General features: G+C 44.5%; 1 protein-coding gene across 2 annotated transcripts in view; it reads right to left on the bottom strand.

Annotated features, from left to right (window-relative positions):
* grid1b (glutamate receptor, ionotropic, delta 1b) overlaps positions 1–21,555 on the bottom strand; it is a 627,414-nt gene extending 605,859 nt beyond the window's left edge. For both annotated transcript variants that reach the window (XM_085467070.1, XM_085467071.1), the window contains exons 1-2: positions 21,060–21,555; positions 3,394–3,549 (exon numbers count right to left, since the gene is read on the bottom strand). In XM_085467070.1, coding sequence (XP_085323196.1) covers positions 3,394–3,549; positions 21,060–21,141 — 238 coding nt within the window. In that variant the 5' untranslated portion in view covers positions 21,142–21,555. The remainder of the gene's footprint in view (positions 1–3,393; positions 3,550–21,059) is intronic.
* Between the last annotated feature and the right edge of the window lie 5,705 nt (positions 21,556–27,260).

Below are 27,260 nucleotides of genomic sequence, written 5' to 3'. Positions count from 1 at the left end.
GTTTGTGTCGTCTCTAACAAAGAGCAGGAGGTCTCACGCTGAGCTGACACGGATCTGATTCAGACAAACGTGAGTGGCTCCCGTCCACTCGAGACCCGACTCCGTGCCCTTTGAGAGGGCAGCACTGATGCAAACACACACATACATATTCATGCGCGCCATGTCACAGCCATTAAAATGCACAAGGACACACCACCTGATATCATGCTAATGAGCTCTCCTGTGTGTCTGAGTCACTGAACATGATGTCAATAAATATCAAAATGTTTTGTTCCTGTAAGTTTAAAAGTACGTTTTCATACGGCTGAATTATTTCGACTGCAGGATTCAGTGAGAATATTTTCAGCTTTCCAAACTTTCACTGAATACTGAACAAGCTCTGACTCCTGTTTTCCATATATTGATTATTATGACGAGGTCATCACATTATATTTGAGACCTCTGCATGGAAATCTCAGGAATTATTTACTTATTAATTATTCATCATTTAAACATTCACACTGGGAAACTGTACTTTCTGTCTGCAGGGTTAATGTTTCTAAAGGAGAATATTTTGGCACAAACAACAAAGCGCACTAAATAATGAAATGAAATAAAATCCAGTTTGGTGCCAAACTCAAACACGAGAAAATCTGATGCCAAAAAGCAGAAGAGGAACTTTATTATTTTTTATTGCATTCAAGAGCAGAGATGTGCACCACGACTGAATAGACACAGCACCACCTACAAACACCACCTTGTGGTGTGCAGAAAGAACAAATCCAGTGCAAACAAATTCCCAACATCTGCTCTCAGGGTGATTTAATCGGGGCTGTTTCCACTTGACATTTTGCTTCAGGGAGTCCTTTGTGCTGTAAAGGATTTATTTACATCCGTGACAGAAGAGTCAAAAGTCAACATGCTGTTGTTTCCAGTCACCATCACCGTGCTAGCATCAGGTGCCGCCTGAGAGAGTGGTGTCAACTCAGTAATACGAGTGCACTTCACAGCACAATCAAAATGCTATTAATATTGTAATTAGATTTCTGTTAATTAAAAATTACAGGGCGTATGCAGCCTGGGGAGATTTATCTACCCTCATTTTCCACCGTTAACCATCTTCAGGAGCAAAACTGACAGTTTTACCGCAGCTCCTCTGAAACACCTGTTTGCACCTGATCCAAATCTTCTGGTCCAGGCTTTCAAGTGAACAAGTTCAACGCCATATTTTCTCTATTATATTTACCTCTACTGCACCTCGTTTCCCTGACACAAGGAAGAAGTCCACATTTTTCAAGTTCCACTTGAAAACACAAAGCTAATTAAGGTGACAGCTCGGTTCTGTGTGGTCTGACTGACTCTGATGAGCTTTCTGGAGGAAGTGACCAATTAAATCCGAGCTAGTCTTACAGCTGATTAATGTGAAGGTGTTCATCACCATCTGAGCTAGTCACCTGCTTTCCAGCGCTGCGACGGGCGCTAAAGTGATTTCGCTGATGTTAATTTGCAGCGGAGACAAATGCACGCTGTTGTGACATGATTTTCAGGCGTGGGAGGTTAGACCACGCACATCAGAGCACCGAGGTCCATTTCTCACAGCAATGAGCTGATGCATCCCAAAGTTATGATGGACGATGTGAAAGTGCGGACAGAAACGTTCACATCATAAAACTTAAAGCACAACAACAGGGCTGAAGCGCTGCACGGTCACAGCGCAGAGCGCAAAAGATGAAACACACGTCTTTCATCTTTTACGCTCTGGCCTGCGAGACTTAAAACTAAAAGGATTTTAAAATGTTCGTAAACAATCTGCTAAACTTGCGCTCTTACTGTGACTGAGCAATGGAGGCCCGACTAACTCTGATACAAATCAAGCTGCAGCAACCGAGACGAGGCTTGATTTTTGACAGCAGCCACAACTGGAACAAAATCAGGATTTTACCCGTGCTTACATGTACTGTTGGATCATTTTCATACCTAAATGTGTCTGGTATGAGTCTGTGGAGGTAAACTTAGAAACTCTTTGCATTGCTTATGCATTTTTATTCTATCGAGCTTCTACTGAATCTGCTTTGTCCTGTTTTCTCAGTGTCACAGTTTGGATCCTCATCTGTAAAGAGCAGAAACTCATTCAGTCAAATTAATAGATGCTGAAGCTGATCAGCTGATCGGACAGCTTAACCCAACATCCCTGTTCACGGCACGACTACAGCAGATATTCGGTTTCACTTCAGGACTTCATCACTGTTTGCCAACTCCGCTGAGATTTGGTTTCTTCCATCTGGACAAAAGCTTTTAAGTCCCAAAGTGCTGAGCGGTTCAGAGTATAACAACAGCTTTGTTCCAGCAGCCACCACTCAGATGAACAAATCGCAGCTTTTATATATCTTACATGATGTGGAAGCAATTTTCCCCAGCGCTGTGTTGTAATACACTTATCTGTTGTTTGTGTCGCTTTGAAAAATGTGCATTTGAGGATGGATGACTTACCTGCTGCAAACCAGATCTACCTGTGGGTGCAAATAAAGAAAACCGAAGCTGAACTTGAGATATTTTCAGAAAGAAATTGTGTCGAAATGAACACCGGCTGCAACAAGTGCATCATCACCATCATCCTCGAACGGCAATACCAGCATAAGCACCACGCTTTCATCCTCTTTCGTGTCTGCGACGGCGTCACCCCCCCCCCCCCCCGCACATATTAATACCCCTTAATCATCGTCATCCTAATCACTGCAGGGATCCTCATCCTCGACACTCACATTATAATCAGCACCATCGTAACATTCATCAGCATCATTATCAATACCAGTTATATCCATTATCGTCACAATAGTCGTCTCATCACCAGCATCAACATCATCGTCATTAACTGCAGCAAAACAATCAGCATCCTCCAGTCTAAGCTTCATCATCCACATCATCACGGCCTTTTCTGCAGCAACGAGCGTACACATAAACAAATGTGTTCACAGCCACACGAGCTCCTCTCAAAGCTGAGAGGCCGTCTGTGCAGCTGGGCTCAGTGCTTCCCCCTAGCTTCCTCTGCAGGGAAAACAGCGAGGGAGAGAGAGAAGACGGAGAGAATGAATCTCAGAGGAAACCCTGAGAAACAGGAAAGAAGAGGCAAAGGACGGGCTCTGTGGAGCTGCATGAAAGACAAACAGCGTCCTCTGAGAGCTCTGGCAGAGCGGCTGCAGCTGCCGTGATTTAAACAGCATTTAGGAGGTTGATACCTGGGTCATTAGCTGTGAGGATACCTCAGCGAGAGGCGGCACCCGCACAATCTAAAGATTAACAGTCCAAGGCAGGAGTGTAAGAAGCAAGGAAAGCAGGAAACTGCAGAAAGCACTGCGGTCGAAAATCATCTGACACTCCCGCCATCACGTGACGTAAACGCAGCAGCGGCCTTACCTTCCTGCACCGCCTGGAAAGGGTTGTTGGGCGCGATGAGTTTAATCGAGTGTGTGATCTTCTCACTCTGCAGGATGTCGTCGTTCAGACTGAGGTCAGACACGGCGAGCTGGAACACCTGATCATCCTGCACTGCATTCTCCTCAAATATCGCACCTGGACAGGTAGAAACAGGAAGTGTAAACAGGTTAAGGACTCAAACACTGCTCTACTGAAAATACCACCAAAATATCATTTTATTATCTCCACAGAAAAAAAAAAATATCTCAGCAAAAATCAGTATTCAAATTTCCTGTCAGCTAGAACACATGGTCTCCGGTCCTTTATCAGTACAAACCACTGAACTCCTGCAGTCACTAACAGTGTTGTGTATACCATCACCAAAGAAGCGCCATACTGTAATTACTGTAAGGTATGAATGTGCTAAGCATTCTCATGACAGCTACTAATCAAAGAATTACACGTGGTTTATCGTTTCTTCAGTCATATCCACGATGGGGGGACAGAACAACAATCTGAGTTCATGCCGGACTTTGGACAAAGACGTCGGAGCTGCTACCCTAGGCCCGGACAATATGAGAAAAACCTAATATCAAGATTTTTTTGGGGCGGGGGGGCTATATCGCAATACATGATACAAATCACAATATGTTTAAACATCCTTGAAAAATAAATGTTATTTTTAACCATATAGTGCCTAAAACTGCACGGGTACACTCATTTATGTCAACTATTCAGTATTTTTTTCCTGCTTCAAATACAAGAAAATCTGAATAAAATGTTTTATTTTAACCAATTTTTAACCATCAATTACTGTGAAAGTAAGTCTCTCGCTGTGGTCAACAGCAGACCTTTAACAAACAAACAAAAATACATCAAGAAAGAATTCACGAGACAAAATAAAACGATTGAAATTAAAAGAAATTAAAAAAAAAAAAAAAAAAAAAGGTGTTCTTTGCTACTTGTAAGATATAAAAATGTATAAAATATAAAATGTGATGAACTCAAATTACAGAAATAAAATCTAGATAGTGACTAAAAAAACGACTGATCTAGAACAGTCACGGGTGGCACCGCTGGTTTAATTAACGTTTTCTTTGGTGTGTGGGGAGATGTTGATAGGCAGTTTAAGACTGTTTTAATTATGCAGTGTTTAATAACCCTTATGGTGTTATAGCACCACTAGGTGGGGGGTTGCCCTACTGTTGTCTCCTAGTGGGTGTGTGAGTACAGCGGCAGCTATTACATGCTGCTCGTGTTGTTCTCAGGAGAAACCTTACCGATGTAACGCTGTTTGATTTAACTGACTGGCTTCGAGCTATCCGGCTAACCTCCACACCACACGCCCGCTGGACCTACTAGCTGCTCCTTCATCGCCAGACTGCCGTTACAAGTGGAATAATTTCAGGGTACTGCTACCCTTTGTTTTGCATTTAGTTCGACATCCAAACAGCGAGTCTCTTACTCTTGCTCGTCTGAAACTCCTGCCGTCGCCATATTTTCCCCTCTCTGATAGCATATAAACACACATGCTCAGCACAGTGCACCAGGTAGAACATTTTCAGGTTGGGAGGGGTTATTAATGATGTATTCGCAGCGTGTGGGAAAAAATACTTACAGTAAATTACATGTAGATGGCTTAATATTGCCATGGCAACTGAGAGCCATTTTAACTATCGCATGCGGAACAACTCGCGATACATCGAGTATATTCGATATATCGCCCACCCCTACTTCCCCTGTTCCGTTTTTTGAAGAGACAAGAATGATGCTAAAGAGCAGACCATGTTCAGCCACCTGAAACCCCCCAAAACAAGAACTCCTTTCTTACACAACATCGATGATGCAAACAAACCACTAAAATCCCAAAAGCGCTACAGTTGATTTCAATCGTGTCCTTGAATCCGTCTCCTCACATACAAGCACAAGTTATCGAGTAATCAGACCACATATCTTAAAGACCTCAGTAGAGCTCTTCTCTCTCAGACTGTCGGTTTACTTGCGCTTCCTCTGTTTTTTTAAAAGTAAAATGGGAGGTAGAGCCTCCAGCTATCAAACCAGTAGCGGGGTCTGATAGTAGATATCAACAGCTGCTGCAGCTGAGAAAGACTTCAGGATCTGGGTGGAGTGTTTTACTGCACGACGCTCACGAGCCCCATCGTTGAGATGATGCATGCATTTCATTTTATTAAAAAGCCAAAGGGGAAATCGTGGTGAGAAAATGAATAATAAACATGTATAAAATGAGCTTCTGTCCGGTTTTAAACATCTATGCGAGCGGATCGAGGGCAGAAATGGACCAATAGGCCTAGAGAGGGGCAGACGGGTAGACAAATGGACGGGCTGATGAAACTTTCCAGATTCTGTTTGGGAAATTTGTCACGCACAATTAAGAAATTCCTGCCTACGAGTGAGAATTCAATTTGCCAGACTGCTTGTGCTCATTCATCTCTCCGAGTATCCAAATGAACTCTGCTCAGCCTCACTGTGGATTTGAAGGCCTTCCTCGCAGGGGACGCTGTCTAGCTTCTGGGCTTGATCAATCAATCATCCACTTTTGAAATTGCAGTCAGTCGGGCGTTTTCAATTAAGAATGAGGCTTGTCAGAGACACGGTGGGGGGATTGATGTGAGGTTTATATTTCTGCTCGCAGCCACAGCAAACTGGTGAGCCTCAAACTTCAACAAGTTTAATTAATAATGAGTGCCAAGGGGAGAGGAGGTGGACTGTAGACCCACGGGTCTCTCTGTGAGCTCACAGTCAAACCTCCCAGGCTCTCTGCCACTGTCTGCTGCAAGGAAACTGGCACAATTAAAGGGCAAGTTCATCCAACAGGCTAAAACACACGACTCCCCCACTAAACACCAGCCACACCATTAAAGGTCCCATTACAGTGATTTTTAGTTTTAGTGTCGTTATTTTCCTCTGTATTATCGGTTCTGCCATTGCTTAGCTAACATAAACGAATGCAAGTCGGTTAATAAAAAGCATAGCATTATTGAAGCACTGCAAATTATTTAATCCCAACAGCCCCAACCAACCAACCACATGATGTCACGTTCCACACTGACAGAAGATGGCGCTAAACGTGTTTTGAAACTTTAAGCTCTTCTTTCTTAAATCCAGCTTCACACCATGTCAGGTTATGAGAGCAGGGCTCAGTGGTGTAAATTAGCCTTGTGTCGCGTTTCATGTCCCCTTTAAAACCTCTGACTGATAAAGAAAACAGCGAACACGATCATCTGCCGGGGAGTTAGACAGCACCTAAACATTAGTGCAGACCAAACACTCGGTGAAGTGCAATCAATCTAAAGTCGAAGAAACACAACAAAGAGTTGAAGGCTGATTAATGAGCCTCAAAACTCTTTGATCCCAATTACAAAGGGCAGATTTTAGAGTTGCTGACTCGGCAGTTTTTGGTGGCAGAAAGTGGGGCTGACGCAGTAATAAGCAGCCGGGTGACTGAAGAGTGGAGCTTAAAGAGTAAAGTATGACCGCATGTTCTGAAGATTATTCACATATGTAGGCTTCTTCCTGTTAAAAGGGTGGTTTTCCTTCTCACTGTTGCCAACTGCCTACATAGCGGGTGGCAACTGGGTTGACCATCTTCCGTGGGATTGTGCAGCTCAGTAAAGGAGGACCTCGGGGTTTCTCCGGCTGAGCTGGTCCTTGGTCAGCCTCTCCGTGTTCCTGGGGAGTTTTTGCCTGAGTGTTTCTGGGGACACAATAATGTGACGGACCAGCTGTGGAAGTGACAGAAACCAGCAGAGGATTCATCACTGCTGTGAGAAAAAGATGCAGGTGATGGGAGTTTTAATCAAGCTAACAGTAAATAGCTGTTAGCTCGTCACACTTCCACTGTGTTTCCTGAGTTTTGTTGGTTTTTTGGTTGATCATTTTCCCTTCAGAGAGTGTGGAGGGCAATGGTGGTAAAATGGGAGGTGCCCTGGGATTGATCAAGTCCAACAGATTGTTGCTTCTGGAATGGACCAATGATTGAAGCCTTTTTACGTTCCAGTTTACTAGAGAGTGACGAGAGGACAGCAAAGCAGGGAGAGTGTGAGGGAAGACACGCAGCAAAGGGCCGCTCGGCTGGTAGCTAGCGACTTTAACTACCTGCAAACAAATCAACACGTTCAATGCAAACTCCAGGGGAGCAGCTTGCTGCTCTGTTTAAGGCTCAGCTCCCTCTTTGTGACTTGATAACAGAAAGCAATCAGTTCAGGAATACACATTTTTCCCAAGCATAGCTGCTGCCAACTGATCTCCAGTCCTGTGTGGCCGAGGCCTTAGGAGGTACTAACCAGGGGATCCGTGGTTCAATCTCAGTCTTCCAGGCTGCATGTCCAAGTGTTCTTGGGCAAGATAACGAACGCCTTGTCTCAGATCTGTAACAGACTCAGCAGCTAGCATGTGGGGAAACGCAAGTTTAAAGGTGTGTGGGTCCAAGATGTGCTGATAACTTTTTAAAATTGGGAATCCAAGCAGCTGAGCCACATGTGAAACCAGAAAAGCTCCAAAGGCGCTCGAGTCTTTCATGTCTGCCGTTATAAGCCCCTGTTCAAACACAGACGTGCACGCCGTTCAGCTCAGATGTTTCATTAAAGTTTGCTTTAACCGTCGCTGCACTGAGGCCTGAGATGTCACGGCTCCTGCTCATATTAAGTCGGCACCAGTTCTATGAATCGCTCTGCAAGCACGTTTCAAGGCTGTGTGTCCTGAATCAGGACAATTGAAGACATTTGACATTTGTAAAGACACGATTTGAAGTTTCCACCAACCCTGATCCAAGTGTTCGGTTCACTACATCAGACTGAGGATATTCAACTTTAAATTATGACTGTTCACTAAACAGCTGTGCGGATTACTTTATTAATGAACAGGTGAATTGCATCTTACGGGTTATTTTCATCTCTCTCACAGCACAAACCTCCTCCAGTGTAACTCCACCCATCCTGTTTCCTGCTTCTTCGCCATGCTGTTCCCAACAAAAGCAAACATATGTCCTGCCATACATGCACCGCCTGCAAACTCTTTCGTCTGCCTACACTCGAGTCCTAAAACTGCAACAAAAGAGCCGTCGCATGTTTAACACCTGCTATAGTGAGTTGCACAAATCACCCCTGCAATCCGCACTCGTTTCAAAAATCCCGGCGTCCATCTGTCCTCACATACTCCACTTTAAATTGGAGGACAGCCTCTCTTTGGCAGGAGCTTCTTTCCTTCTGCCTTGGCGGTCCGCCTGGTGAGACAAAACTGTGCAGACTGAAAGCAAATTTGTCTCCTGGGACAATAAAGATTTTATATACATGACTGTCAGGTGAATGCAGTCTAAGAACAAATGCATTTTAATCTGACAGGCTTGCTGTTCCAGCAACAATCTGGCCTCTGCAAGCTTTAATGAGGAATGACGATTATAATCGAGACATGACGCTCACGATACCATCTCACATGCATGAAAGCTGGGTATCGACCAGTATTACATAAATGCCTTAAAAACGTGCTGTCACAGTATTTCTTGGCATTTAAACCACAGTTTATTGATATCCATTTGCTCCACAGAACGGCTTACAAACTTTGTTGGATTATTGAATTTTATGAATAAGCTGAACGGTTAATAAAGGCCACAGAAATGTGGGAATCCTGTTTAAGTTGGAAAATTAATGTGTGGCTTGGCTGACCTTTCCAGCATATTTGCAAACATTTCTACGCCACGTACAAGGTGGGAACTTCACACCAGCCAGCAGCCAAAAACCATTTATTCACCACTGATGCAAAAACAATGTATTGGAGCGGCTAAGTTTATCAAGCCCCCGCCTCTCGCTGGCAGGTAATCAACCAGGAGTCCAGGGCTGCGAGTCCCAGAGCTCAAGCTGGGTGGGAAAAAATATATATATACCAGAAAAAGCAGCTGCTTTATTTGGGGATTTAGCAGCTTCTGAGAGCTGGGACCATAAAGTCTGGCTTCTTGCTTGACCTATTAATCTCAGAAAGGCTTTATAGCGGCTGGGACTCTCACTGGGTCACCACATTCTCAGATTTTATTTCCCACCACCTGCTGCCAGCAAATAGATTTTATTTAGAAGAACATTTCCCTCCAATTATTTATGCATTGCATTTGTAGCAAGAAGGCAAATGATTGACAGCAACGTCAAAAGAGGAAAAAGTGAAGCAGTGTAACCGTCTCCATCATCTACACACATTTTACTCCAAAGTTAAAACTTTCAGTGAAGCTTCTTTAAGACAGGGGAACGACGTGGAGCCGAGAGGCTCATTTTTCAGTTTGGTGAGCAGCACAAGAGATGAAATAATTATTTTATTTTTATATTAAAGTTAAAACAAACAAACAAACAAAAAACAGACACTAGAGCCAAGTGGGAAAATATGCAAGCATGCATTTCTCTTTTTCAGGGCAGTAATTACACTTTATGATTGTGGATGAGGATTTTCAACTCTCGTCTTTGTTTGTGCTTTTCTCTACACAATATACAAATAAAATACAGTTTTCAGACTAAACTGCAGCAAACTGAAGATAAATCATTAGAATGAACGCTCATTAACCAGGTAGGACGAGGGGGGCTGTTCTTATTTTTAGATCTTTACCAGTACTTGGTTTAATCCAACCTTTACGGATCCTCCAAAGTCCTCCAACACACACACACACACACACACACTGGAAACAAAACTCAAGGAGATGGCAGAAAGCACAAGAGAAGACTCCACAGAGACGGCACAGGTGATCTCAGTTTAGACGGTAACAGGAAAGGTAACAAACGTAAAAATCAAAACGAAGCCACGTGAGGGTCTAACATTCAAAACAACACAGGAAGTGATGTAAAGACTAAGAGGGAAAACAACAGGAAACATTCACAATCACATGGACGAGGCTGAGCCCATCCAGTCTGCAAAAAAAACATTTCTGCAGATATTTCAGTTCACGTTCAACTTTCTGACACCAGACAGTGACTGTGAGGGAAACCTGGGGGGAAATCCACAGTGTCCGACTGATATATGTGTGATTCATGACACCTCCACCCTGCCTTTGCAAGTCTATCAACGCATGAGCGTGTCAGTATGTCTACGAGCACTCACACCATAGACAGCTTGTGTGTAACACTGAGGCCTAAATAAAAAGGGATGAGAATGAGAATCTGTGTTACGCTGATTGACTGCTTGGTGCTTGTATACTTTGTATTATGTATTGACATCCTGATGCAGGCTGCGTGGAAAGGATTAGCTGAAGGAAAGAAACAAAATGCAGAGGGCTTCAGGTCTGTTCAGGAAAACACTCGTACAGCTGCCTCCCTCTCAGCACCAAGGACAGCTCCTGTGACTGCAGGCTGGCTCACACATGAGATTTCCTCACATTAGCTTCTCAACATCCACCAGAGTGCCAGCAAATCACTTTGAGTGGGGTTAGGGTTAGGCAGCATTTTAGCCACATGTTAAAGTAGATTTCCACTGAGCTTTGCCCAACAGGTCAATACTCCACATAAAAAGGAAGCAAATATAACCCCGACCTGTTACTGAAAACGTGGATGTTGAAGACTGACGTCCATTTACTGTGAAAATCAGGACTCCTATAGATCATTTACTGTCCTGACAGCCTGCATCAACAACAGCAACTAATAAATGAATATAAATATATAGAGATGCTGTCAGTCATGGTGCTGCCACAGTGGGACTTTTATGACAGTATCAAGACGCCGCTGGCTTCGGTCTACCTTTGCCGGCTCTGATTTCTGTCGTCCATTAATCAGCGGAAGAGGCCGATGTCGGCACCCACAGTCATTGCAATTACACTCATTCCTTTCATCACCCTCATACAGGAAAATCCAATCCTATTAAAGGTTTAATAAGTGGTAATACAAAAGGTGCCATTTATCTTTCCAGTAGCCCATGTGGCAAATCCCTGGTAGGCTAAACTACAGGGAAATAAAACATACGTGGCAGAACACTCGACTGTTATTACATGCAAGAGTGCAAATTATTCTTTACATTGTCCTCCAGCCTCCCTCAGCGAGAGGTGGTGTGGTGGATCCTGCCCTCACCAGGATGCTAATGACAAACAGGACTCTACAATAACCGGTTTAATAAAGCCTAGTGCTGGATGCTAATACTGTACATGTTTGTGTGACTGTGGAGCTCATTAAATACAATTTGGATGACTATGTTATGTGGATATATTGTGCTGAAGTATTCTTATACTCACGTGTAATTACAGAACAGGTGAAATTAACTGGGATGAGGAAAGCAGGCAAAAGAAGAACGAGCAACAATACAAGTCCTTCAAAGAAATGTCAGGGAAAGAAACACAAACGGCTAAAATGATTCATGCTGAGCTCAAACTTCCAAACAAACCTGGTAGGTTGATAACAAATTTTGAAATTCAAAACTTGAACCAAAACCAATATATTTAACCTAGAAAGACCACTAATACCATCAAGTCTTTAAATAGTGGAAATGTTCTAATTAAAACAAACCAACATATTGCTCCATCCTCTGTCAGCGCCATTTAAATCTGCCTGAGGTGAAACTAAACTTTAGTTTGGGTCAAAGGTCGCACACAGTTAGTCTGTAAGCTAGCAAACACCACATCTTAGGGGCAGGTACAAAATAAAACTGACTACAGACCACGGGAGAAAATCATGAAGAATTATTCATGAAACAAAGTGACTGAGAAGCCGAACCTCAAAGAAGGACCGAGTAGTTATGCTGTCAGTGATTGGCTTTTTGAACACACGTTGGCAAGACAACTGGCAGGAAACAGAACAATGACAGAAGTCACGGTGAAATGCATGAAGGTGGACGTTTATGAAATAAAACAGGAAATGGATTCAAACCCAAGACAAGCATAGACGTATAGGAGCGATGCAAACGACGACAGATTAGAGAAGAAAATGTGACAAAGCTGAACTCGTCCTGCTGCTCTCTGTACTTCAGTACCACTGAAGAGGAAAAGCTCCATTTAGCAGGTTTCCATCAATAATGGCAACAAAAACAGAAGCTACATGCCAATCAAGGTCAGGTGATGCGGAGAATTAGTCTTCACATCCGCTCTGTGGAAACTGGATATTATTCTGATCCTGGACACAGTGGAAGTGAAATGAATAATGTGGAGGTTTAAACACAAAGCAGCACAACGAGAAGATTTATAGCAACCAGGAGTTTGGGTGACATTTCCCCAGAGTCCAATGGAGGATGCAGCGGAGCTATTATCATAATTAAACATCCAAATAAGCGGCGCTGCAGCACCGTGACCTTCAGGCGTACAAGGGGAAAACAAAACTGTCCCAGCAGCCCAGCTCCTCCTGCCTGTGAGCACAGAGCATGTTCTCACAGTCAGACATCAGCGGCTGAAGCTCGACTCAATCCTCAGCCTCAAACCCAAAGTTTCACCTGACATGTGAAGCACTGAGCTCCTCTTCCTCATGTTCAACAGCCAATGAAACATGCACGTGTGCAGATTAGCTTTGGCTATCATAACAGACAGTCATATACACGAGATCAGTTCTGCTGTGGAGACAATATGGCATATATTAAGATCCACCGAGCTGCTGCAGCTGGAAGAGCCTGTTAAACATCAGCGAGCAGCAGCATCTAATACAAGAAATCCAACACGAGAAGCTTCAAATTCAACCAGAAGTCCTGACGGACCGTGTAAACTGGTAACATGTTGTAATGTACCGATGCGTCAAAGCTTCAGTGTCTCAAAACAAAGCAATCATTGGGCCACGCTTGGAATTTAAAAAGATGCATCTGCAGGACGGGGTTCTAAAATCCATCTCTGCCAAGAGCTACCCAAGCAGAGCCTGTGCACGTGTGCACGTGACTTCAGTTTAGCCAGAGTTAAAAAAAAAAAGTAAATGCCAAATAAAAGACTCCAAATACATTTACAGAAAAAGGAGGAAACATTGTGCATTGTGTGCAGCCTCCTTACTCGAAGAAATTTCATCTATTTGAACATTTTTAAAAGGAAAAAGCTCAAGTGTTTGTTTGTTTCCCATCCTGGTTTATTTTTGTTGTTTTGCTTTCAGGCCGTCTGTGTTTTCCTTCTAATTGTCCTGTAGTTACTCAATTGAAAACATTATTTGTCCTCCCAAAGGCCAATTTCAGACAAGTAGGTTTGAAAACAACAAAGCATCTGACCAACAACAGCCAAACTGAATTATTCAAAACAGAATTTAAACTGGGGAATAAGAACACCGATACTGTAAATGGGCACAACATTTTAAACCTTTATTCACATCAAACCAAGCAATCAACATTTCTCCTAACCGCCCCATCAAAAGCACCATTACCAACAACAATACTGGTTTGGGTGATAAACATGACCAGAGACCAAAGTCTAGCTTGAACCGTGATGTTCATGTCTGAAGTGAGGAGCAGCGAGGAGAGGGCACAGGAAGGAGTGTGAGGATGAAGGAGGTCTGACAGGAGAAGATCAGTGAGAACTTTGAAGATAAGAAGCAAAAGCTAGTATTGGATACGTGGAGGAATCAGGAGCCAATGAAGGTGGATGACACTGGATGTAACCTGCTGCAGAGTTCTACGATTTGGAGGATTTTTTGGGAGAGCAGAGAGAATGGCACTACAATAATCCAAACACAAGGTGAGAGCATGAACCAGGATCGAGTGCTGTGTTGACGAAGAAAAGGGCAAAGTCTAGAAATCGAATCTGCGGCGCTACAGATTCTGATGAGGGTGGTGAAGAAAAGAGCATTGCCCGAGATGACTCCAAGACTTTTGACACAAGTGCGGACCTAACAACCGGTTCAACAAAGGGGCGCATGATGTTTTAATGTCTGACTTGTTTAAATTAAATTTTCAGTCGGCTACTTTCACGAGGGGAGCTTCTTCTGTCAGTCGCCTGAATCACACACCAGAGTCAGGTGGAATGACCTTTATTTTTTTGAGGCATCTCAGGACAATCACATAGACAGTGTATGAGATGGATGTAGCCACGGTGACGTCACCCACGGGTTCCTGATGCCCGTTAGTCTCAAGACTCAACGTTTTCACCACCTCGATGTTTTAAAGATGGACTGGTGCACGCTCATTAATGAGCATTTCCTGCTGAATCCTCCTGTCTGACTCTCAGGATGACTTTGCAGAGTCTGGACTTAATATTTCATTCAAAGTGACGTCAAGCGTTAGTCTGAGCCCATGAAGTCATCAGGAGCGTGTTTACCGAGTTCACCGTGAAAGGAGCTGCTTCTGGGAGCCCACTCTGGTACGTCGTGTGGAATCATGAGCACTACTTTGAATTGGCTCCGGCAGCCACATCAGAGCTGGCATGCAAAGCAGCCGCGCTGGGCGTATTCCCGAGGTAAAACAGGCTAAACACAGAAAAGACTAAATGCCGACAATGTGAGGTTAATGTGAGAGATTAACCTTCGAATTCAAAGCAGCGAGTAACAGACAATGCTACATTTTGCTACCATCATCATATTTTAGTTACATGTTCAGATTTGCAGAATTAACAGCAAAGAACAGGGCTGTGGACGTGTCGATGAAGAACAGTGATACACACGTGTTCATCAGCACATCTCACTTAAACACTGAGCGGCCATGTGGGTGAAACAGTCAAGTTTAAAGCGAACGGTTCTCCGTCCTGGGAAACAAACTCAATTTTGAAACTGAGTTAGCGTGCTGAGGATCAGTCGCATGTAGAGACAATCACGAGTCTGCACAGCAGCTTAAAACGGACCAAAAATAATGAAAGAAACATCAGCAGCAGCTTTCAGAACCCTGTTATTAGTCGAGCCGGCTCCTTTTCCAGGTTGTTCCTGCCGGCCTGCCCACACAGTCGCTTCTCCTCCTCTGTTTGTCACAGAGAATCTGAAGCAACACTAACGTTTCTCTGCAGAGTATTTTAATGCCCTCGCAGGGTCAAGCACTCTGCTGCAAGCCACGTTCATTCAGTCCGCAAAGTGAGGCTGCTGCATTATGTGAGAGACGCCTGCTCCTTGTTCAGTGTGTGTGTTGTGTGTGCAGGTGGTGGAGGTAAATGGCCTGGCTAAGCCTTCACTGAGACAGTGCGGGAAGCCTTTTGCGTTGTTCCCTAACTGGGTTAGTTTATCTTATTTAGCGGTGGGGCAAGAAAAGGCCGCAGCTGTTCATTCGCGTTGCCAGCCTCAACAGATTGGATTCTTGCAGTTCGAGATCGCCTTTCCAAAGCCGGGCGACGGATGAGCACGGCTCTCTTCCTGCTAGCCGCCACACTGATGCCGTAAATCATCCCGAGTCAGCTGCCTGGCTCGTGGGATGGGGTAATCTCTCCTCCTCAGGCTCCTTATAAAAAGTGACTTGTTATCCATTTGGCCTGAGGGGCGTTTAGAGGACCTTCAGATCTGGAAAACAGCCCACAGGGAACAGGAAGAGCTACAACCTGAGTCCAGCAGCATCAGGGAATGAAGGCAGACACCGACAATAGGAGCTTGCATCTATAACGTCTTTTACATGACAACGTCTGTATCGTATTCACAGCTGCTGAAGACTATCACAAAAAAGAAATGGCTGTGAGCAAGCATTAAAAACCTCAAAGTAAAGTATGACCGCATCCCTGATTTCACACAACGACCAGTTTAAAAAACCACTACAATGAAATACCACCAGATATAAAGATGTTTTATGACGAGACTGAAAAACAGACAGTGGTGGGTACACGCTCTCCGCACCAAGCAGATGATAATATGGTCTAACTGGTGTTTAAGCAGGTGACCGTAACAAAGGTGTCGCCTCAAATCTGCGAGGAGTTGAGAATCGGAAAATATTGGAATGGAAAAACAAAATGAAGCCACCTGCACGAGCTTCTGCTGCTAAAAGCAACACAAGAGGAAGAAACAGCACCTGTCCAGTGATGACCTCTGAGAAAGCACCATGTGACAGTGAGAAGAAAAAGGAACCCATTTCAACAGGAATGAACCAATAACAGGACGAGTCTCTGCGAGGATGGCAATCCACTCATCAGCTGTGAAGATGAGCGGGAAAGAAGGAGCCAAGAAAAGCACGTTGAAGCCTTCACTTCAGTTTGAATGCGTGCAGCGACCCTCCGCTGGGGGAACGTGGGTCTTTACAAACCTAAACTGATGATTTGTGCTCTGCTGCGCTGAAACAGGAACTCCGAAGCTGGCCTGAAATGTTATTGTGAGCTGCAGCGTTTCAAATTTCCCTTCAGCGGAACGAAGATATCTTTTATCTATTAAACATAAACATATGGGATATGCTGAGCTTCTCTCTGTTGCAGAGTGAGCTGAACGAATGTATTTGTCGAGTTTTGTCAGACACAAATGTTTGTCATGTTTCCTACAAACAACAGCTCGATATTGTCTCAACATGGCTGATTCATCGGTCTGCAGGCGCGTCTGCGGAGGTTTGACAACCTGATATTTTGTCTCTTTTCATAATGATTTCACCTTCCTCTCCTCTGAACAGAGATGTTTGCATGAGCCCCCTGAGAGGAGCCATCATGTCAGGACTGTAGCTCGCCGACAGCTTGATGTCTGATATTTAATTAAAGGCCAACATTAATTCCAGCCCCATCCCCACCTGTTTGCAGCTCCTGCCCCTGACCTCCAATCAGACAAACTGATGTTCCTTGACCACAGCTTTCCTTCCCAGGCAGCTGTTTTCACTGATTTTGTGCACATTCAACCAAAGAGGAAGAAGGGCGGGGCTAATTAGAGACGCCAGCTGCTGATGGGAGGAGATGACGAAAACCTGCCCGGCCTCGGACCTCACAGAGCAGGATTTTACTGCACAAATGCCCACGGACACATTAAGTGGGTCAAAGGCTGAAGCAGGTTGAGTGAAGGCCACAAACCTTCACGTTTTCATCCAAATCGGCTTTTTCACAGATCAACCCTCCGTCCTGCGACACCCTCTGCCTGCCACTGAGCCACTACAGGCAGCAGCAGAGAGGAAGGGACAAACAAACCGGGATATGTCACCGACGATAAGTAGCGCGGCCGGACGAGACAGATGCTCGGGCAGGGGTTTCAGGGGCCGACAGTGGAACATGTCACATCTGATCTAGGTTCAGCTCTGCTGCCAAGCCAGACTGTCAGTAGGTTCGGGGAACGACGGAAGTCGAGTGACACAATCAGACAAAGTGTCTGCATCTACAAGGATGAGGCCAATCTGTCTTTACTGTATATTTATCCATGTACACATTTTTGCACATTTAAGGGTCTTTGATGTGTAAACAAGCTGTTGTATGGAAGCCCCAAACGCAATTTCATTGTTCTTGACAATGACAATAAATAAATAAATACTAACAACGATCATTTTTCACGCTGGGATTATGATTTGCAATGAGACATTTTGAGCCATCAAATACACTGCGATCAATAGCAGACACAAGTGACAACAGCCTCTGACTCGTCGATGATTGCAACATCATGTTGAGTCACACTTTTTGAAGGGTCTCTTAATTAAGGGGAAAAGTGGAAACACAGCACGTCCTCACCTCAGAAACAGGAGCTTCAGCGCATGGCTAACATCATTCTGTCTTACTCTCTTCCTCCTTGTTGTTCTTTATTATTAGAATTTATAGAAATAAAAATAAACACTAATAGCATTTTTAAAAAACAAAATCATATATCAAGCTTCACCAAAAGCATCTTTCTTTGTTTTATTTATGTGAATTTCCTCAAATAATCGCACATAACTTATAATCTGTGGCATTTCTTCCATATTGGACACAAAGCGGGTGCTGTGGGGTTAGTGACCCTCCACTGGTGCTTATAACCCACTTAAGTCTACGTGGTTTCAAACGGGACCTGATGCTGGGGAGTGGATATAAGAGCCAGAGTGCCAGAGCCTCCCTCTGATTCAAATCCAACTCTTAGTGATTCCTGGTTGAAACATCTGTAAGAGTCCAAAGTTTCTGCAGTGTGAAGCCGTCACTCTCTTCACTCTCCATGACACCTCCACCTGCCTTTCAACTCTTCCCCCTACACACCGACTTGGCCATAAACGCTCCCAGATCAACCAACGTTAAAGTCTTCTCTGATTTAAAAAGAAAACGACAAGAAGAATAATGAGAATAATTTTGCAAAACAAACCCAGGTGCAGCCGACTGTCTGGTGTGAAAAATCCCAAAATAGCTTTAATTAAACTTACAGAAAGGAGCTCACAAAACAGGAAACGCAGGATCAGCCAAAGCATCCAACACACGGTGCAACTACAATCAAATCAGGTGAGACGAGGCTCTGTATGAACCCACACAGGGCTGAGGAAGCACAGGTGGAAACAGTTAGGGTGGGAAAGACTATTATAAAGCCAGGAAATGAAACAGGAAGTCAATGAAGAGTTACACAAGAAATACTTTCAAAATAAAACAGGAAACCAGGGATTAACCAAAACTTTAAGTTTTAAGTAAACCAGACACCACAATTGCCTCTTCATGGCAATAAAAGAAGAGCATCACTGGTTCTCTGGATGAACGACAAAACCGAGTGTAGTCGTATGAAAGCTAAAGAACTCTAAGCCTTTAAACACTGTGCCACCAGGAAGCCTCGTAGCACCAGGCAGGAAGGTTTTATATAAAACTGTGGCAGAATAAATAAACCCACAGACGATCAATAACTGTGCTGACGCTTGTGCAGGGATCAAGGAGGATTTTCTGATATATTTTAATGCATATGATTTGTTTTAGCAGGCAGGCGGGGGCCGAGCCTGCAGAAAACTCAGAGAATCTGGTTTGAGGAGTACAGTACACGCACATCCTGGTCAACAAAGAATCCTCACGTATCTGCAGAATCTGCAGGGCTCCACCACCAAGACCAACACCACAGGTATGGACACGCAACAATACACCAGAGGTTGCAGGCGAGATTTGCACTTACAAGTTGCAACATTTATTTTCATTTTTCTGTCGGCTGGACACGAGCTCCTACACGAGCGTGGAGAGAACACTGAGCTTCTTTCTACCTGCAGCTCTGACATCTCTAAACTCTTATGGCTTCTATTTTTCTTCGTTTAGCTCCCAAATTTGCTCATAAATAACACCAGCAGCACCAGCTGCATGTTCACGCCTGCTCTGACTGGCATCACCCCCCACCCCCTCATCCTACCCCTGATTTGTTGCATTTACTGTTCTGTGTTGTGGATAATCTGGTATCACTGTTCTCTCTTGTTGCCATGAGCCGAGTGAATCCAGATTTTCTCCCGAGGGACAGTGAAGTAGCCATCCATCTGTGCAGCCCTCCATCTACACTCTGAGATTCATTCTGTGGCGAACAAGGAGCTGCTGAGAAATGGCCAACAACAGGTTTTAATTCCTCCAAGTGTCATCTGTGCATGTACAAATAAGGACGAAGCCAAACCTAAAGAGCTGGCACACAAAGCAATCTGCCACACGAGCCATCTCCATCTCAGTGCTGAAACGAACACTCACCTCATGTTACTGGTGTGTGTGTGTGTGTGTGTGTGTGTGTGTGTGTGTGTGTGTGCGCTGATGTTTTCATCACAGCAGGAATGACATTTTAGTTTTCTCTTAATGGAGATGCAACGTTTCAGAAGCAACATGTCATAGAGTCAAGTAGGAAGTGCATTCATTTGAGACTCAATAGCTCTAACACCCCCCCCCCCTCCCCCACCACCACACACGCAGAGAGAGACCACCACCAACCCCTGCTCTTTCTACAACCTCCAACCACATCCGCTTCTCTCTCTCTTCCCTCTCCTGGCTCCAACCATGAGGCCACCGCAGTGCTGCTGCCGGCCCTGTTCGATGGCCGAAGCTGCAGGAGAGACCTGATTACTCTTATTTATTTATTTAATATTTGAAATTTCTCCTTTTCTAAACTGGTTTGCAGGCGTGCTGCATCCAACCACCTCAAGGCCGAGCGGAGCCTCTGAGTGGAATTAGTGCAAACTGGGGAGTTTAAGTGAGAAGTGCGTAATTGCTGTGAGTTTGCGTGTCAGCCTTCCCCCTCTCACTGACTTCACTGCATCCTCCCTCAATTCTTTCGACTAAAAACAGAAAGAAAAAAAAGTGTCTTGACTAGAATCTCCGGATTATCATATCAAGAAGGACGCACGAGCAGAGAGCGGCGCTCACAGCCCGAACAGTCGGTGTTTGTCCCCTTTGTCATCTCTTCCCCTAGCGCTTTATTAACATTTCACTCACGTCCAATTCAAAGTTCAGGCTTATAGATGAGGGGAGGCGAGGGAGTGGGGAGAGGGGTGAAGGAGGAAGAAGGGGAGAGGGAGGCGGATGGGTGAAACTAAACCCTCCAAACACCCACGTCGGGCCAGATTCTCCTGCCAGCCTCAGATTTGGGTTTTTTTTTTACGCATCCTTCTCTGGGAAGGATGGAGGGGTTGTGGATGAGATGCAGGGGTGGTGGGATGGCGCGGCGCAACACTTTGCGGGCACTTCTGAAAGGTCTGCGCTGCGTGGGTCTGAGGCTGGATGCAACAGCCCCCCCCCCCCCCTCCCTACACGTTACCCTGGCACGAATCGGAACGATAATCAGCTGTGAGGTCGAGTCCCTTTTCGCCGGAGAAGAAGAGGCTGACTGGCTGAAAATCGGCACCGAAAACTCAGCACTGAAATTCTTCAGCGACTCAACTTAAAACAGCAAATTTCCCTTCGTGCGTGGAGCCGTGGGCACGGCTCTGCCTGCAGCAGGAGAGGCGCCCCGGCCGGTTCTTACCGATGTGAATGATGGAGTCGGCGCTCACAGTGTTGCATTGCAATATCCACAGGGAATGAAATAACAATATCAGCGTTTCCATCTCCAGCGTGAGCCAAAGGGGCGCATCCACGGATCCACCTCGCTTTATGCTTCTTATTGTCTTTCTCTGTTTTTCTCCAGCGGTGCTGCCGAGCAAATCCAAAATAAGCGTCGGTGCGTAAAAGCGGCAGCGGCGGCAGAAGCAGCAGCGGCGGCAGCGGCAGCAGCGAGGAGCAGTGCTGAGTGAAATCAGCAGCGAGTACTCGTCAAAACGTCCAAGAAGAAAAACCCAAATCCAAAAAGAGCAAACTGTTGGCCGAAGTCGAGAGAAAGAAGACGTAGAAGCTCCCGCGGCTCCGGAGAGAAAGCAACCCGGGTGAGCGAGAAGGGGAGAGGGGAAGGATGAGAGAAGACACGGGGGTTGGATTCAGAGGTTGAGATCCGCCGGACGAGCAGCTCTGACTCTCTACCTCCGAGTATGAGACATAACACACTGCAAACTGCGGAGGAGGAGGGACGCTCTCTCTCTCTCTCCCCCTCCCTCTCTCTCGCTCTCTCTCGGTCCTTCTCTCCTCTCCTCCGACCCACGTGACTGCGGAGCCTCTATCTACGGCGCTGTAAGCCCGACCGGAGAAAAGAGAGGCGAGGGCTGGAGATGGATATGGAGGGATGGATGAGAGCGCAGCGCGAAGGAGACGTGCGGAGGTGGTGGCGCCCTGGACTCTGGCTTGGTGGCAAGTGGGCTCGTGACTCGTGGGTCGCTTTTATTTGTCTTTACCGAGTGGAGCCGGTGATGAACTCGAGACAGCCCGGCGCGCTTATCCCTCCGTCCGGAGTTCACGGACACTCCGCGGCCGCTGCGGTGGCCGTGCTGCCCGCGTGTTGTTCGGTCACGTCGCGTGACTCTGACCGCGGTGTCCGTGCGTAAATCCAAGACCCGCGCGATGTGTCGCGTTTTTATTTTTGCTCTCTGGTGACAGAAAGACGAAGAGCACGCGGCTCCTCTGTCGCAAACGTCTCGTGCTTCTCGTGGGTCTGCGTGGGTTTGTATGAATGAATGTGTTGGAGTGGAGCAGCAGCGCGGATCTGCGCTTCCTCCGGGCGGCTTGGATAGGTCGTGGGTGACGCGCTGCGCACTGTCGGAGGTTTACACCACCCTAAAAACCAAACAAGTTCCTCTTTCAAGCGGTTCCCTCGCAACCGCAACACCTGTAACCCGTGACGTACTCAGAGCTCCGGGTGTCACACACACAGGTTTTGGGCGTCGCAGCGTGCGTAAAATCTTCCCCCAGCGCCGAGTGGAGGCTCTACAGAAACGGAGCGGGAAAGAACCAAACGCGGAGACTCGTGGGGTTTGGTTTTATTTATTTTTTTTATGCGTGGACGCACCGTGGCACAGACACGCTGCGAGGGAGAGGAGGGGAGTGATGAAGGCAGGTGAGTGTCTCCCAGCAGCCCTGAAGCTGCGGCTCTCTCACACCGTGGGGAGGATGCCTCCACTGCACGCGTCACTCTGCGAGTTTTCTGGTGACTTGAAACCACTGACTGTGACACTGTGACGTCATGACCTCTCCCCCGATGTCATTCCAGGTGAACCGGGGCTGTGACGGACTGTGGATGGCTGCCACCCTGCGTGCAAGACTGCTAGACGTGACCTTACAATTAAAGGATATTTCTTGCGAATGACTCAGAAATGTCTTTTAATTGTTCGGTTAAGTCTAGCTCTGCTGAGGAACCCGAGAGGAACCTTCCAGCTGACGGTTTCAGCACCACGCGGGTCCGGACAGCTCCTCTGGATTCCCCGCACACTTTCTTTGTACGGAGTGTCAGAAGGGACAAAAGTATCCGCAGGGGTATCTGACGAGTCAAATGAATAAAAGAATATTCACCAGCAGAGAAAAGCAGACCGCAGTGAGATTCGTTTAATAGATTCTTTAATAGACTCAGTAGAATCTGCAGGAACAAGAGTGACTTAAACAAACTGAAGCATTACTCTTATTGCACTTAGTCTGATTTGTACTCCTCCCGTTCTCTTACTGAACAGGTGCTGATGAGGTTTCACATCAAACTGAGTGCTTGTGCAGATACACCACAACATCGAGTGAGTTTATGTGAGCGCAGATGATGTTTTGGTTAATGAGGCTTCACCATTAGCCTTTGCTAATTTGTTAAAATGTGCATGAATGAGTGTGTTTAGAGCAGCTGGACTGGGAAAACTGTGAAGCTTATTATTACTTCTGCACCCAAATATGTTTCTGAGCTGACGAGGATCTAAAATGAGCTCCGACTGATTGCAGCTCCGTCACTTTTATGCAGTTGACTGTGAATCTGTGGACAAACATGTACACTCTCCAGCCAATTACAAATTCAGCCAATCCACGCGTACCTCGCTAATGTTTTCAGTTTTGAATGTAAGAGGGGTTCACACTGTCATCTTCATCAATATACATCTATAAAGTCAGCACCCTCACCGGTAATAATCGTTACAGTCATAGGTGCTCATCTAAATGACATAATCCCTCCATTAGAATCCTGATCATTAACATGAGGCATCATCACTCAATCAATAATCTTTAAAACAAATAAGTAGAAAAGTGCCGTGTAGCATCTGTGAGCAGGAATTAAACTGCAGTCATGCAAATAGTGATATTAGGATATGCCACATATCTAATATATGTTGTATTAGACGTCTTTATTTTACCACTTGTAAAGCATGCATCACTAAATTATTAAAATTAATTCAGAGTATAATGGTTCCTCTACGGGTTGAGAAAATTCTCCTTCCTCTTAATTAGAATCAATTATTTTAAAAGTCATTATGTTAACTGAAAAATGTATTTCCAGGAGTGAGCAGGTCTTTCTCAGCTAATGAAAACTCGGGCAATTTGGAGCTACACGGGTTCCACGCGACATTATTAGATGATGATATTAGATGTTTAATATTCCTAATGATTGAAATCTTCATAAGTAATTGACTTTTATTGTACCTGATTTCACACACACACACACACACACACACACACACACACACACACACACACACACACACACACACACACACACACACACACACACCTGACCTGAAATGACACAGGCTTGTTAAAAGGAGTCTCTCCATTGGTGGAACATCACACCTCCTACTGGCAGCAAGCTGTTACTGCGGGGCTTTTATTCTGAAGGTGAAATAAAGCGCCTGAAATGCAAATTATGGTCGTTACTTGTTCTGTTGGACATTTATTGAAATCAGCTAATAAAAGATAAACATTTCCTCAGTGTGACGTTTCAGTTAAATGATGTAACCTGTCAACATTTGTTTCCAATATAAAAATAAAAAGAATTATATTTTACTTATATCTCAAGGTCAGTTAAAAAAAAAAAAATCAGATTTTGAGCACAAAATCTGCTCCTCAGTCTTTCCATTCATATATTTATAAAACACCTCATTCATTAAAAAGCACTGTGAGAATTGATTTTTTTTGTAAAAGTATTTCCTGATTGATGAAGCGGATAAAACAAACCTCTCTGTGTAAAAACCTTTTGACTCCAACATGTAAATCCACAGAAATGGATTTGAAATCGTGTTTTATTCATGTTACATTTCTGCTCTGGGAAATAATAATTATAAGTTAAATTAGTACCTCATGCGCATTTTCAAAAATTTAAACTGTAATATGAAATTTGTTATCATAATTTCAGTAATTAACTGGGGAGGTTTCAGAGGACTCTGTAGTACTTTTTAAAATACACACATTTCGTAATACACACACTTTAAAGGACATATTTTTGATTTTTAAGAAAGTACTATTAACCTCCTCTGTGTAAACCTAAACTGGATAGTTTGATGCTGTTGAAGTGGAGATTACTGGCTTGGTTTCGGTTTCTCTGTTTTTTAGAGTAGGCGTTGTTCATCATTATAATTCAGAAGAAACATAAATTATTCATTATTGTACTAATGTAGACTTTTTAGGGCTCTGCACTTTACGTGAGTATTTCTTTCTGACACGTTTTTGTTGTTACTCGCCACTGTTTAACACAAATGTACTTTCTACTATTTACATCTTCAGAACAGACTCGACTTCAGCTACAAGACATCTGAGGGGAGTTATTATTTCCCATAACTGAGCGCCTTCAAACATTCAACCGATTCAGATCTAATTTGAGGGAACAATTCTGCTGGCGTATCAATCACGTGTTTAATCCACACAAAGAGGGAAAAGAGGCACAAATCATAATCTATGCATCATGTATTGTACTGTAGTCAGAGATCGAAGTAGTCCAGAACAATCCGGAACAATGTGTTTGGTGCAGATGTCCATAAACCGAACTTTAGCATTTAGCTAGCTGTTGAAGAGGAGCGAGCGTAATCGGTGTAACGGTTCAGTGAGTGTCCGGTAATTTCAAATACAACATTTCTAACAGCTCAACAAATGTCAGCGAACACGTAAACTGTTTGCTGCCACAGCTAGCTAAAGGTTCAGATGCTCCATTTCCCACAATGAGAGAGAACGTGCAAGAAAAGCAGGAACGGCAAGAACGACGAAAGATTACTTTGAAAGGTAGGAAAAAGCTTACATGTAATGTCTTCATCCAGTTTTGGATCCACACATCACGTGTCCGTGAATTATGCTTTTGTGAAGCTTCCTGTAAAACAAGTTGAAGTATATCAGCTTTGTAGTATTCAGAAACCTGAAAATACCGGATACTTTACTGCAGACTAAACAGGTCAGTTTGTGGATTCATTACTTCCAGGCTTCTGTAATTCATTATCATCAGGTTTCTTTAAAAGATCCCTGAAAAGCCTTCAGTTGATCCAGAACGCTTTTATTCTTTTTATAATAAAATAACTTTGAGTATTGCTTGTGTTAGCCCTGGAAGACTGGCAATCTGTCAATGGTGTAAGCACCAGAACAAGATGGACGGTCTTGAGTCTGAAATCATTCAATAAAACGATCAAACAAAGCAGTTTTTTATGTGTTCAAATGCAGGTTTTCTAACATGTCTTTATGCATATGCAAGATTTTACTCCCACTTGCTCTTGTTCTACTTTGTGTGCATCACAGACGTGTCAGGGGCAAGCATGGCCAGCAGTACTTGAAATAAGTATATTAACACATGTATTCATTAGGTATATGCATTAATATTAAGAGAAATAATAGCACTGGAAAGGTGAAGATGCAGGAGAAAGCCTGCCAACACAGGAAAGACGGGCAACAGGAAATCAATGAGAGCTGTGTTTTAGTCTGGTTAGTTTGGCTCGTGCATGTGTTACACGACTAAATCACTCAACAACAACAACAACAATCTTTATTTATAGAGCACATTTAAAAGCCTTGGGCATACCAAAGTGCTTTACATAAAACAATAAAAGATCACTAAGATGGCACAAGTCACCACACACTGCTGACTTCCATCATTCTTAAAACTCAGCTCGTAGTATTTTTCTTCCCGCATAAAGACTGTTGCTCCATTTTCTCTCTGCCACCCACACTTTAAAAATCTGATTTATGTCGCTGCTTTTAAGCACTCATTTACGCACTGAGCGAATCTGCCACTAAGACTGAACAGTAAGTGCCTGTAGTAAATCTGGAGCTCCATTCAAAGTGAAGTCTCACTTTTGTCACGAGAGCCTTGATTTTCCGATATCTTTCTTCTTTTGGAGAATGAAGCGACCGAAGAGGAGGAGGGACTTTATTTCTCCCAGATGTAAACTTCATCTGCAGTTCGTCCTTTGAACCCGACAGTCGGATCGAGTCGGGACGAGCAAACAGACGCGCGGTGACACAGCCGATCACACTCGATAATCGTCATCTCTCAATCATTTGATGCGATGTCAAATGTCTGTGCAGACATCGCTCGTTCACCCTGAAAAGACTCATCTCCCTCCAAAAATAAACCTCCCCTCCTTTTCGCTCCTTCCATCTGTTTTGTCGGCAGTAACTCCAGTGTGGATGACAATCTAATTGCATCCTCATCTCTCTCCAGTTTAATGGGCTGTCAGGTAGCATCATTACACACTTTCATTGCTTCCCTGTGCAAATCACATATTGACAATAACCGACGATGTGTGTGCGTGTGTGTGCGATGGAGGAAAGGAGCAAATAGAGGGTTGTGTGAGTCCTTATCGCTTAAAACAAATGTCTGAACATCAGTTACAGCAGCCAACTGGTGCGCACGCATGAG

Source organism: Copadichromis virginalis, linkage group LG8 (genome assembly GCF_057382275.1).
Source record: "Copadichromis virginalis isolate Kocher_CV1m ecotype Utaka linkage group LG8, C_Virginalis_male_GT1.1, whole genome shotgun sequence".
Lineage (NCBI taxonomy): Eukaryota > Metazoa > Chordata > Actinopteri > Cichliformes > Cichlidae > Copadichromis > Copadichromis virginalis.
This window is presented reverse-complemented; position numbering and strand designations above follow the sequence as displayed.